The sequence below is a fragment of the Vicugna pacos genome, chromosome 16 (assembly GCF_048564905.1).
Source record: "Vicugna pacos chromosome 16, VicPac4, whole genome shotgun sequence".
NCBI classification, from domain to species: domain Eukaryota; kingdom Metazoa; phylum Chordata; class Mammalia; order Artiodactyla; family Camelidae; genus Vicugna; species Vicugna pacos.
The window spans coordinates 45,870,185-45,883,296 of NC_133002.1; the positions used below are offsets into that span (position 1 = coordinate 45,870,185).

At 38.4% G+C, this 13,112-nt stretch overlaps 1 protein-coding gene across 6 annotated transcripts in view; it reads left to right on the plus strand.

The window, feature by feature from the left end:
- GJC1 (gap junction protein gamma 1) overlaps positions 1–10,653 on the plus strand; it is a 32,366-nt gene extending 21,713 nt beyond the window's left edge. For all 6 annotated transcript variants that reach the window (XM_072939205.1, XM_072939204.1, XM_006217465.4 and 3 more), the window contains 2 exons: positions 3,763–3,838; positions 4,896–10,653. In XM_072939205.1, coding sequence (XP_072795306.1) covers positions 4,916–6,106 — 1,191 coding nt within the window. In that variant the 5' untranslated portion in view covers positions 3,763–3,838; positions 4,896–4,915 and the 3' untranslated portion in view covers positions 6,107–10,653. The remainder of the gene's footprint in view (positions 1–3,762; positions 3,839–4,895) is intronic.
- Positions 10,654–13,112: the final 2,459 nt, after the last annotated feature.

Sequence of the window (13,112 nt, forward strand, 5' to 3'; positions counted from 1 at the left end):
GACAGATGAAAGATGTATCTAACATCTAGGGGCTCTCAGTACAGTTAGGTGACAAGACAAAAGGTTGTAGCAACACTGGTTAGTGATGGTAATAATGGTGCTTGCCTTGAAGGCAGGCACAGCTCTGAGCACTTCTATGTATACTATCTGTGTGTCTGCCCTTTAACAAGTATTATCATCTCGACTTGGTATCCCCTGGACTGAATTTACCAACTTCCCTAATGTCTATTCTCAGTGCCCAAAGAAGTTATCCTTCTTAATGAAATTATTTTTGTTGAAGATACATTTTTCTAGTTTTATTCTTCCCTTCTAACTGCCAAGAAACCTTGGAGTTCTTTTGGGGATTTCTTGTTTGAGGGGGGGTTGTTTTTTTAACTTTCAATTCATTCTACGTATAAGATCTTAAACTCTGAAATTTCTTCCTTTGATCTTTGTGAGTTTATTTTATTATTTAGTTTAATTCTGATCCCACAGATTGGGATAAGGTGCCCTCTTCTGTGTTCACATGGGACCTGAACATAGCTCCATCTGTAATGTAATTCTTTACTATATGTAATTCTATACTATGCTGGTGGTTAAAAGCCCAGACACTGGAGCAAGACTGACTGACTTCAGATTGTAGCTTCACCTCTTAATAACTGGTTGATCTTAGTCAGATTTTATAAACTTCCTGGACCTCATTTCTTCATCTTTAAAATGAACCTAGTGATAAAATCTACCTCCTGAGATGATCCAAATAATAACTTTAAATTTAATCTTCAAAGATCCTGTGAGTTTTATTTTATAGAAAAATGTAGTAAACTTTGCCTTGATCCTTTTAGGATATAGCTGATAGAAAATTCTTCAAATATAAAAGAATTTGGGAGGGAATTATATAATTTATTACTATGTTGATACCAAGTAATTTAAAAAATTCTATTTTCTAGTATAAGGCAAGGTAGATTTGTAAGTTTAATTATTTGGAAAATAGACTAAAAATAGCACATTTGATTTTCTGTCTAGTAAATGTTATATAAGCAAACATGATTTTCTTCAGTATGTGTTAGGGGGATGCGTGGTTTGAGAGGGAATCTTTTTGAATTATGGGCTACCATGAATTTTGTAGTATTTTTAATTTAAAAAGCCATCCTAGAAAGAATAACTTTTCCACCTTTTAATTTATTCAAGAAATTGACTGATATGACTATATAAAATTTGAAGGAAAACAAAGTGAGGTGTTTATATTAAATGTCAAATGGTTAATGTCTGTACTATATTAAGAATACATTCTGCAGATAAATGGGCAAAAGGGATAGAAATAATCCAAAAGGGGAGGAGCACAGGGGAATAATCCTGCTGTATTAAAAACATGCTAATTGACATAATTTTGAAATACCATTTTGCATCTAGTAAAGTAGCATAACAGAGCGCTGATGAGGTTGAGATAAAATTGTACTCATTCATTGCCAGGCATTGTAAATTCTAGCACTTTTTAAAGAAAATCAGATGACAATACACAGCAAGAATCATCAGATTCACATTTCTTGTGTCTGCTTCCTAGAACTGTTCTATAGGTAAATTCAGCCAAAGCATAAAGGACATATTCAAGAAGGTATTAAGTGTCAAAATACCTATAAACCAGTTGGGGCTTTCCTAGTTAGCAAAAAACATTTAGGTGTTTGGCATCTGACCTCTTAACCACCACTCATCACATACTCCTATGTCCATTTTCCATTCGTAGGTGGAATATGGAAATTTTTTTTCTTTCATGAGAGCCATTCACAGGTTAATCACAAGCTCTCACTCCCAACTTTATAACCAAGTCTGTTTGCTGAAACAGGGAAGTCTGAGAAGAATATATCCTGTGCCTTAGGCTCCTGGTAGCAGAGCAAAAAAATGGTTCCAGACAAAAGGAATTTTAGTGGAGCAAGAACGCAGTGAGACCACACTTGGCAGTGACACATTTCTGCTTAGAAATGTCAATTCCAGAACCCACCATTCTACTCATTCAGTTTTTTTTTTCCCCTCTGTCACCCTCCCTCTTCTCCTCTTCACATACCCTTCCCCTGTTGGAGTAGTGTACTCTGATTATTTAAGCCGTTCTCTTAATGCTTACAAGGAGAGGAAGGGGATTTGGAAAGAGAAGAGTATCAAAGAAAAACCTACTGACAGCTCAGTAGATCAAAACAGTGGTGAGGCTGCCATTTGGTTTAGGAAGCCCATGGTTATTTTAGAAAGAAAATTGCCCGTCACCCATTTTATGAGATGATATAGTTACATTACTATACACATCATTTATATACTCAAAGTGTGGGTATAGGGTGCTGTGGCATTTTTGAATGCCCATGGAAAACCAAGGCTCTAAGGGTTCAGCATTGTCTAGGCCTACAGCTTAACCATTATGCAGTGTGTACTTCTGGATGGGTTTAAATGGCTGCTTTATAATTGAACATAAGCATTGAAGGGCTTATCACCAATTCTTCCTCCCCTGTCAGAAAGTTAGATTATTGTATAAGATGCTGAACTGTTGAGAAATTCTTTCATAGTAATAATTGAGATATCCATTTGTCTTTGGTGTGGTTGGAGGTAGAGAGGATGAATTTTCTAACTAACAATTGCAGTTTCATGATTTTGGGTTATTGGAACGTATAGAATTTCAGGCTTCAGGAGAAATGCTTTAGATGTGGCGTTTGGGGAAAATCTGAGTCTGGACTTATGGATGTGAATCATTATGGAGTTCTGTGTTGGAAGCCTGGCTTACGTAACCATTTAAAGATTGCATGTTACTAACTTTGTTGTTGTTGTTGTTGTTTTTGTTGTTATTAACTTCTTGTGCTGTGATTTTATACCTTATGTGTTCAGTGAGAGAAGTGGTGAGCTCCCAGTTGGACATCAGGGCTGGAAATGGGAGTTGAAGTCCTATGGAGAGATCTTTGTGTGGTTGGATTCTGTATGCAAATCTTGAAACTTGCATGTTATGTAGATGCCTCCACTTTTTTTTCTTCTTCATTGACCTTTTGGAAATTGTTCTGGGTTATTTTCATGCATCTTAATCCCCCAGATTTTTCTATTAAGCTCCTCTGGATACATAACACTTAGGGATTGTTTTAAACTAATTTATTACATTAAATGATAGTAAATGAAGATGATTCTTGGCCATAGCTATTCCAGAGTTGGCAGGACTTGATAATGAGCAATAATTTGTCCTATATATTTTTTTAAAATACAATACAGATGCAGGTGTTTTCTTTCTGTGAGCAGCTGAGTCTGCAAATCACCTCCTGTGGTTATGGGTGTCCCAGTGACTGGGAGCCAGCTGTTGGGTGTTTTAATGAAACAGCTTGCTCTTAGTTGGCTGCTCAAATCCCAATGAGAGGTATTGGCTGCTCTAGGGAGTAGAACAGGAATAGAACGTATAGGGTGAGGATTTTTGCAAGGCTTTTTGTAATCCGGTTTAAATTTGTTGAGATTTTCTGCTTTGGCTTTTTCCTATAGGTGCTAGAGTTCATCTGCTTCAGATTTTCATGAATGACTCATCTTCCTGTCATGTTTTCTTAGACTACAGTGACTTCAGAATCTTCGAGTCACAGTTAGGTAGTTTCTCCTACCACATATGTTGGGAGGAGAGAACAGTGCTAGTCAAACTCAAGCCTGTTTCCATCTCATACTGCTTGATTCCCATGGCACGTAGAAAACCGATTCTCCCCGAAAATGGCATTCTAGTGATTGGCTGTTTTCTGTGGGAGGAAACTTATGACACTCTCTTTTCTTTTTCCCTTCCAGAGGGAATCTGGAAAAGTTGTAAGCAAAACATCATTTCTCCAAGAAAGTTTTGGATAACAGAAATTCTGGATAACAGGTAAAATTTATTTAAACTTCTTTGGTGTTGCTGATAATCACCTGTAATCTGCAGAAGTAAACCAGGAGAGGGAAGACAGAAGTAGAAAAGCTAGGTGTGCTTTGTGTCAGGAGTTGCTTTAGGGATTTTACATGCATTATCTCATTTAGTTTTTACCGGGATTCTAGACATAGAGCTAAGAATCTCAGAATAAAACTATCCTTCAGAATACTGTTTTAAGTGGATTTGTCTGTTGATTGGATTTTTAATATTCTCACAATTCATTCTGCAAACATTTTTTTTAACATCTACCATAAACAAAATAATATAAATACAGAATGCTAGAATCTGCTATGCTATGCAGCCTAGCTAAGGAATGTCTTTCCTAGTTTCTTTCTGTCTTTTGTTTTAGTTCTTGATCATTGCCAGTTATTTGCAGCTGTACCATCTCCTTAATTCTTTTTTAATACTTTGTCACAAGGCCCAAAATTTTGTTTCCTTATAAGGTACCTCTTCACAATGGAGTCCCGCCCAGGTGTCCCCATTATATTCTCAGTGTGGTAGTCTTATTGTGACTGTACCGATAGCTACGCCTCTGTGCTATATTTATCTCACAAAATTATGAAGGTCATATGAAATAATACTATATATAAAAAATCTAATATACTTTGCCTGAGAAATACATCTCAAATGATAGTTACAATTTTACCTTTTAAACTAGGGAAGACATGAAAACAAACCAGACTTCCTAGGACCTCGTAGGTCTAAACAAGTGCTCATAGACCGAGGTGAATTGTCCTACCTGAGGGTAGTGTAGAGAGTGAGGTGCTGTTAATTCTAACAGTCATTCTATTTATTTAGAGGAGGTACTGGGGATTGAACCCAGGACTTTGTGCATGCTAAGCACATGCTCTACCACTTGAGCTATATACTCCCCCCTAACAATCATTCTAGTATGATCCTTGAAGTTAGGTTTCTAGTATCTCAAGAAGTAGTTCCTGGAGATAGCAATAAAAATTATGTTGTTAAGATTTTAATATTTGCTGATTTTGCTTTGGTATTTTTCCATTATTATCAGGGCAAACCAGTTTAGTCACCATGAGTTGGAGCTTCCTCACTCGCCTGCTAGAGGAGATCCACAACCATTCCACATTTGTGGGGAAGATCTGGCTCACTGTCTTGATCGTCTTCCGGATTGTTCTTACGGCGGTAGGTGGAGAGTCTATCTACTACGACGAACAAAGCAAATTTGTGTGCAACACAGAGCAGCCAGGCTGCGAGAACGTCTGCTATGATGCCTTTGCACCTCTCTCCCATGTGCGCTTCTGGGTGTTCCAGATCATCCTGGTGGCAACCCCCTCAGTGATGTACCTGGGCTATGCCATTCATAAGATTGCCAAAATGGAGCATGGCGAAGCAGACAAGAAGGCAGCTCGGAGCAAACCCTATGCAATGCATTGGAAACAGCACCGGGCTCTGGAAGAAACAGAAGAGGACCATGAAGAGGATCCCATGATGTATCCAGAAATGGAGTTAGAAAGTGAAAAAGAAAATAAAGAGCAGAACCAATCTAAACCTAAGCATGATGGCCGACGGCGGATTCGGGAGGATGGGCTCATGAAAATCTATGTGCTGCAGTTGCTGGCGAGGACCGTGTTTGAGGTGGGTTTTCTGATAGGGCAGTATTTTCTGTATGGCTTCCAAGTCCATCCATTTTATGTATGCAGCAGACTTCCTTGCCCTCATAAGATAGACTGCTTTATTTCTAGACCCACTGAAAAGACCATCTTTCTTCTGATAATGTATGGTGTTACAGGCCTTTGTCTATTGCTTAACATTTGGGAGATGCTTCATTTAGGATTTGGGACAATTCGAGACTCACTAAACAATAAAAGGAGGGATCTGGAAGATCCGGGTGCTTATAATTATCCTTTCACTTGGAACACACCATCTGCTCCCCCTGGCTATAATGTTGCCGTCAAACCAGATCAAATCCAGTACACTGAACTGTCCAATGCTAAGATTGCCTACAAGCAAAACAAGGCCAACATCGCCCAAGAACAACAATATGGCAGCCACGAGGCGAACCTCCCAGCTGACCTGGAGACTCTGCAGAGGGAGATCAGAATGGCTCAGGAACGCCTGGATCTGGCAATCCAGGCCTACAATCACCAAAACAACCCCCATGGTCCCCGGGAAAAAAAAGCCAAAGTGGGGTCCAAAGCTGGGTCCAACAAAAGCAGTGCTAGTAGCAAATCAGGGGATGGGAAGACCTCCGTCTGGATTTAATCTTGGCTGGGCTTAAAACTTGCGCTTTTCATAGTTTATGGTAAGCAACGGCTCACTGAATAATGACTTCCATTGAGTAAACATTTGGCTCTGGTTATCTTCAGGGATGCTGTTGGCTCGTGATCCAAGCTCAGGGGACTCTGAAGGTGGGGCTGGGACAAGGGGGAGAGAAGGGGAAACACAGTGTTCCTAGACACATGTTCCAGCAATAATACAGTTGCAGAACTTTACATTTGTGTCTTCCAGATCTGGAAAGGAACAGATATATTTAAATCATTCTTGTTGAACAGTTTTTTGTATGTACAGTATTATGGTACATTTTTTTTAGAATGAAAACTCTTTTTGTATTTGTACATTGGACAACGTAGTTATACTTTTATATTAAAGGGAAAAAAATCCTTAAGGTAATACTTACTAGGCTAGTGTTATTACTTTGTTCAGCAAATTCTACCCTGGGTTTAAAGTTTTAATAGATGCTACACACCTAATAAAAGTGCCTCATGTGTTACAGGGAAGCTTTCAGATAATGTAAGGAGCCGGAGAAGGAATCAGTTTTGTCTTGGAAAGGAAGTCCACAGTAGAAGGAAGTTGAGTTCTCTCTTTGACTTGAGAAATCGTTGAATCTCATTCATGTGCCCAGAATTGTATTTAGTCTTTGGAAACCTATTTGTATTTTCAAAGGAGATAAATGACTCACTGCAGAATTCCTTTATATATCAGCCTTGCCAGTATATGCATTGATGGTGTGTTTATAATGTCAGTTGTTACAAAAGGCTGATGCACACAGGTGTCCCCATCCAGTAGCAGTGTGGAGACCCTGGCTAGAATTGTTACTAAGATTCCTATATCACAAAGCAAAGCCACACCTGGAAAATAAGTCCTGATAAAATGTTCAGTTGTGAACCCATTTGATTTGCCTTAAATCTCTTGCCAAAACCCTGCCTCTTTCTGGCTTTTTAAGAAACCAGTGATGGATATTTTCTTTATATGTTAATAGTAGAAATGCAGAAATTCCTTCCAGGCATAGATTAATCAGAGCTACTTATATTGCATTTGGAAGAAGGCCTAAATCCAAATTCCCTATTTTTTATAATTTATGATGGAACTTTTATAATTTACATACTTCTGCTAATGTAGGTTTTTGCCTGGAAGACCAGTCAGACCTGGGATTCTATCTATAAATAAACCTATAGAGAATTTCAGTATTTATTCCCCATAGACGTATCTGTCAGTGACAGGCATGAGTGTTCATGGAACACTCGTAATTTTCAGTAGTATTTTATTTTCAATCTTATTTTATGTTGGAGAGTTTTGCTTCTTCCATCATATTCAAATCATTTGTCTTATAGATTATGAGCTTCTGAGTAAGAGCTTGGTAAAGATTTAAAGGAAGGGGCGTTTGCTTCACCAGAGAGCATTTCATTTTGAGTATCTCACTCTTTTCTAACAAAGTTATTATTGCAAGCCACCTCCAACTTCGAAATTCCAAGAGTATTATTTCTTTGTCTTAATTTTTAAATGTCAATTCTTCATTATTTAGGAGGATCCTAGAACTACATCTTTTGTGCAGTTCTTTTTTTTTCTTTGTTCTCCATTGCATTTCTTCCCCCTCCCTCAAAAAAAGAAACTCAGTTGACAATTTAAGCTTATCTTCTGGCTATGCATTTACTGTATTTTGCTTTTTTGAATCTGTAAATTTTAGCCATAGAGAAGCTCCTTAGGATCTCTAAACATCTTAAGCAAAAGGTAAACTTGGGTGAGACTGTAGGGAAATTTCAGAAAATGATATATACTTGTATGTATCCTGGCTAATTGATTGATACAGTTTCTTTCAAGCCAAATGTTTAATAAGAAAATTGAAATAATTATTCTAAAACAGGCAAGATTTTAAATACTTAAGCCTAGGTAAGATAAAGAACTACCAATTAATTCTTGTGTCAGCAGAACTTCACGCATATTTCTTAATTAAGGACAGAAAAGAATACACGTTCATGTCCATCTATTCAGAGCCTAAAGGAGACCAGAGTGGCTTTGCCAGGGGAAAGGTTGGGGGTTTGAGACTGATGGAGAGGGAGGGAGTCAAGCAGAAATACCAGGCAGACATCTGGCGCCAGAAGCATCCACTTAGCTTCTACAAACAGTGCCCCTGATGTTTCATCTTGGCTTGTTCTGATGAGAGTGTTATCTTCTGTGTCTGGATAATTCTTCAGCTTCCTAAAGTACATAGAAAGATATTCTAAGTCACTTTACATGTGTTAAAATCTGTTTTCACTCCCTCACTAAAGTTTTAATTGTGACATAGGTTTCCCAACTCTCACTGTTTTCTTAATACATTTCTTTCAGCCTTTGAACATACGAGTTAGCCATTCTCCCTAATGACATGTTATGGACCTACATTGAGAAAATGGCCCTATCAGTGTCTAGCTTAACCCATCGATTGAGTCTACACTGAATCTATAAAAATATTGTTTGAGTTCCTGTTCTGGAACTTGTGGGTATTTGTATAGAACACCTGTCAGCATGTCTTTCCTCTCAAACTCATATTCCTTTGAATTGCTGTGTAAGACATGCTCTATCATGACATTTGCTTCTCTAAATAGAAGTTGCGTGCTTAGTCCTTCACATACTCCAATCAGGATACAATCAACAACATGTTTATATTCCTTAACATACTACCAGATTTATTCAGATGTGGTATGTCCTTTGATCATTTTTGTTACAGTCTACTATTTAGAAGAGATTTGTAAAACAGACAGGCTTTTTTTCTTAGTTCAAATTTGATGGAAATTTATATAGCGTTTTCTCCTAAAGAAATTTTAATGTTCATTTTGTGGCTTCCTCTTTGCTTTATGGCTTAGTTTTGCCTGTTTCTATATTTGTTCATTTAAAACCACAAGTGTGTTATTTCATTAGAAGTCAGTTTCCTGGGGATTTTCCTTGACTGATGTCTATAGAATTACTTTTGATAAAAATGAACTTTGACATCTGAAATGGTTCTCTTAAGGTTATGACTCCCACATATCTGTCTTTTAGAAGGATACCTATGTCTTTAAAGAGAAAAAAGTCATCATTAACTGTCATTTCTTCATGGTATGAAATTAAGCAGTTCACTTTACTTTTCCAAGTTTCAGGAGCCAGTGGTCTTTCAGAAGTGTTATGAAGTAGTTGGGGAAAGCCTCTGGTAAAAGGTATTAAAAGACCAACTGTTGTTATTGGTCATTTTTCTTAGCTTGGAACTTCAAAAAAAAAAAAAGTTGCAAGAACTATGTGATTATATAGTGAGATGTCTTTCGGTGCACAGGAATCGGTGATTGTTTAAAACACTGAACTTGTTCTAAGCAGTTTATACCAAGAATGGACTTAAATGTTATTCCTATTAGTCATACCTATGCTTTACCCATTAAGCTTATAAATGTCCATGCTTTATGCTTTCTGTCTCAGTTAAGAGACAGTACACTTCTAAAAATAACACCTATAGTTTATGATCAGTTTTTGGCCAGCCAGTTTTTGGTAAAAGGCAAGTATGTTATACTTGAACCTACTTCAAGAAATGCCTTTTTATAAAGGAAAGGTCTTTCCCGGCTGTGAAGAAAAGTACCTGAAGTCAGAGATAACAGTGCTGGTCAGTTTGATTGGAAGGTTTCAGATATTAGATTAATTTTATCTTTATAAAATCATGTAATTTTACACCTTACCACTTGAAAATAAAGCCCCTGCACCTATACAGGGCAGAGTTTGGAGTAAAATTTCAACTCACCTATATATCATAAATATGTAATAATTCACAGTCACCATTAAATATTAGAATCATTAGGTTGAATTGCATACTTGTCACTAATTCTGGCCACCAGTATCATGGAGAGTTTAAAAGATTTTATTTGTTGTTGTCTCTAATACAGTTGTGATGTTTTGTTGCTTTTAATAATGATGTTAAGTGAGTTTGGTTCATGCACATTCCACGTTAATAATCATACTTTTTCAAAAAAATAATCATTCTTTTTTGAGACACAATCCATGTGTTCCAAAATCCAGGAGTCCAAACAAAAGGAAGTCTTACTCCTGTGCAAAATCTCTACAAAAATAAAAGAAGTTAGAGTTCTGCATTTCAGTGTTGGCTTATTGACCAGCAAAGACACTTGTCTCTGTGCTTCCAAGATTGGAAATGTTATTCTTTATTGTACTCACAATTGTGTTTTCTTTAACAAATCTTTTACAGAAGTCTCTACCTCAGGCACTCAGTGTTAGATATGGTTAGCATCTTGATACTGAAAAACTTACTAGGACTTCCAACTTCTTAAGAGATTTTAAATGTAAAGTTCAACTGTTAACCAGCAATTTAATGTCATGTGATGTGCAGTTTGGATATTGTATGAACAGCTAAGGAATTACCCATTCTAGTGCCAAAGATCACTGGTTGCTAATTTTGTTCTGTACAGTTGATGTAAAACTTCATGGTGGGGACAGACTCTGCTCAGGGCCTTGTCTCTAGGAAGATTTTGCCAGTTCCAAATGTTTGTGTCAGTTCCAAATACAGTTTAGAAGATTCATTTGTGGTCTGTGCATCTTTTTCTAAGCTTGAAAACTCAGCTGCCAGGAAATGTCATATTGAGAAATTTACCCCATTCTTTGTATAAAATAGTGCCCAAGAAAGAGCTTAATGGTTTACCCAGAAAACTTGATATAAAAATCTCTTCCCTTACCTTTGCCTGTAAGTTGATCTCAGTGGGAATACATGAGCAGGAAATTTTCCAAGTGAAAGTTTGGACTCAAAAGATGCCCTTTTTCATTGCTGGTTTAGAACTCCTCTGGGATTGCTGTGGCTAAATGGATTGTTGTGTTTGTGGCATCACAACCTGGGAAGAGTAGGTGGCCTTGTGTGGGAGGAAGGGGGAGGCTGTGGTCTGAGTATAGAAACTGGGAACACACTCCATCTCAGGCTCTCTGTTTCTTAAGGCCTTTTCTCCAAGAGGAGTGTCTTCTGAGAGGGATGCTTCTCACAGACGTAGACCTGTCTTGGTATGACTAAGCCACTTTCTGAGAAGAGAATGGTGTGGGAGAGGGCTGGGAAGAGGGGAGCATTTACTGAGACAATGCCTTCTGTTCCCCCGGACTCAGAATAGCTGACTGACAGAATGGGTCATGCAACGAGCCCAACCTTAGCGCAGATTGTAAACTGGTCAGCCAACCATATTTGGTAATAAACTTGTAAGCTGTTTGAAAGATGTTGGAGCCATTAAGTCACCTTGTTAGCTTGGAAAGTGGATTCTTCGGCAAATTTGCCATGAGAACGGAGATTAGTAGTACCTGGAAAAGGTGTTTCATCAAAGTTAAAATCTATTTTCTTTGCTACATAAAGTTTACAGTAGTGTTTCTAAGGTTTTAAGGGCTTGTATCAATCTTAATACTTTTAAGGTTTGCCTCTTTAGTTACCTCAGATTGGAAGCATGTTACACAGGGGCATAAAGAATTTGGAGGTTGAGGCAGAGCTGAGAACAGAATCCAGGTCAGGTCTGCGCATTGATTGCATGGTGGCTCAACCCAGCATCTTTTGCTCTTTTCCTGGAGAAATGCCGAACTAGCTGTTAGTGGGGCTCTCTCGTGGGGGTGGGGTTGGATCCTGCTGGGTAGACCTTTCTATGTTTACAGCATTCTTTCCAAATGTGACCATTGGACCACCTGTGAGGACAAGTAACAGGGAGGCTAACTAAGATGTTGGTTCCTTGGACCTATTTCAGGCCCCCATAATCAGAACTAAGAAGTTCTCTAGGTGATTTTTTTTTGTTAAATCTTTTATTCAGGTATAATTTTACATGTAAAATTTTCCCTTTTTAGTGTATATTTACAAATGAATACAATTGAGTAAGTACCACTGGAATATACAGAAAAGTTCTATGACCCCAAAATTCTCTCTAGATAATTCTTATTTACATTAAGGTTTGAGAACCACTTATCTTAGGGAAAAAATAAAAACACAAAGTGTGGGCCAGAATAAAAGGGGGAGAGGGATTGTTGTGAATGATCTCCTCTGTTCAAGGAAATTTAACCTGACATAGCACAAGTGTCATCTGCCAGCTCAGAATGATGGCTGCTTGGAGTGGAGGACTGCTTGGAGTAGATGATTCAGACTCGTCTAAATCAGCTGCATAAAAAGTCCATCAGTGATTTGGGGGAGGGGCTGGGGCTGCGGGGAAGAGTGCTGTCCCTTACTAGATGTTTAAGCATACATTTTCAGAACGTCTTCCAATATGCATTCGGACTTCTGGTGTATGACTGACCAGACCCAGAACCATCCCACCGTGCACGTGAATGAGTTGGTGTCATTATTTAGAAGTTTCTCACCCTACATTTAATTACATTTTTGAGGAAATTAGAAATAGTGACCCAGGATTGGAAAACACAAGGAAAAGAGATGATGACATAGTGACAAGGATCCTTTGATTTTGTTTTCTTGTCCTCTCAATCCTGAGGAAATGGCACATTTCCTTGCCCGTCCTTGACATGCTGCGCCCACTTTATACTAGATTCAGGGATTGTGAGAGAAAACCTAAGGAGGCCCACTGCTAGTGCCTTGGGAAAAGCTGACCGGATTCCCTCTTTACCCTCAGCCGAACCTCTCACAAGTATCCTCTGCTCTGCGGGGCCATCACACAGAGTATGGGCTGGCTGACAGCCTTGAACTCCAGGCAAGGCAGAACCAAGCAACTGTTCATAACCGATATCAGTGCATAGCCAGTGACCTGAATGGGACCTGACCATAGGGGAAAATGATACAGAACTAGATAGCTTTTTTCCATTTTATTTTTAGTTTGTGTAGTCAGTCCCGTGAAAGTGAAATTCTATCTTTGCTCTGGAAACACTGAAAAGCACTGACAGGGAGCTCCTTTGGCCTGGCCCATTTTTCTGAAAGCATGTTGCAGCTGTGGCTTCTGCCCAGCAGGCAAAAACTGATGTTAGATCCTTCACCCAAGTGCTGCTGAGAGCAGTGACAGACCTCAGCTTTTGACTG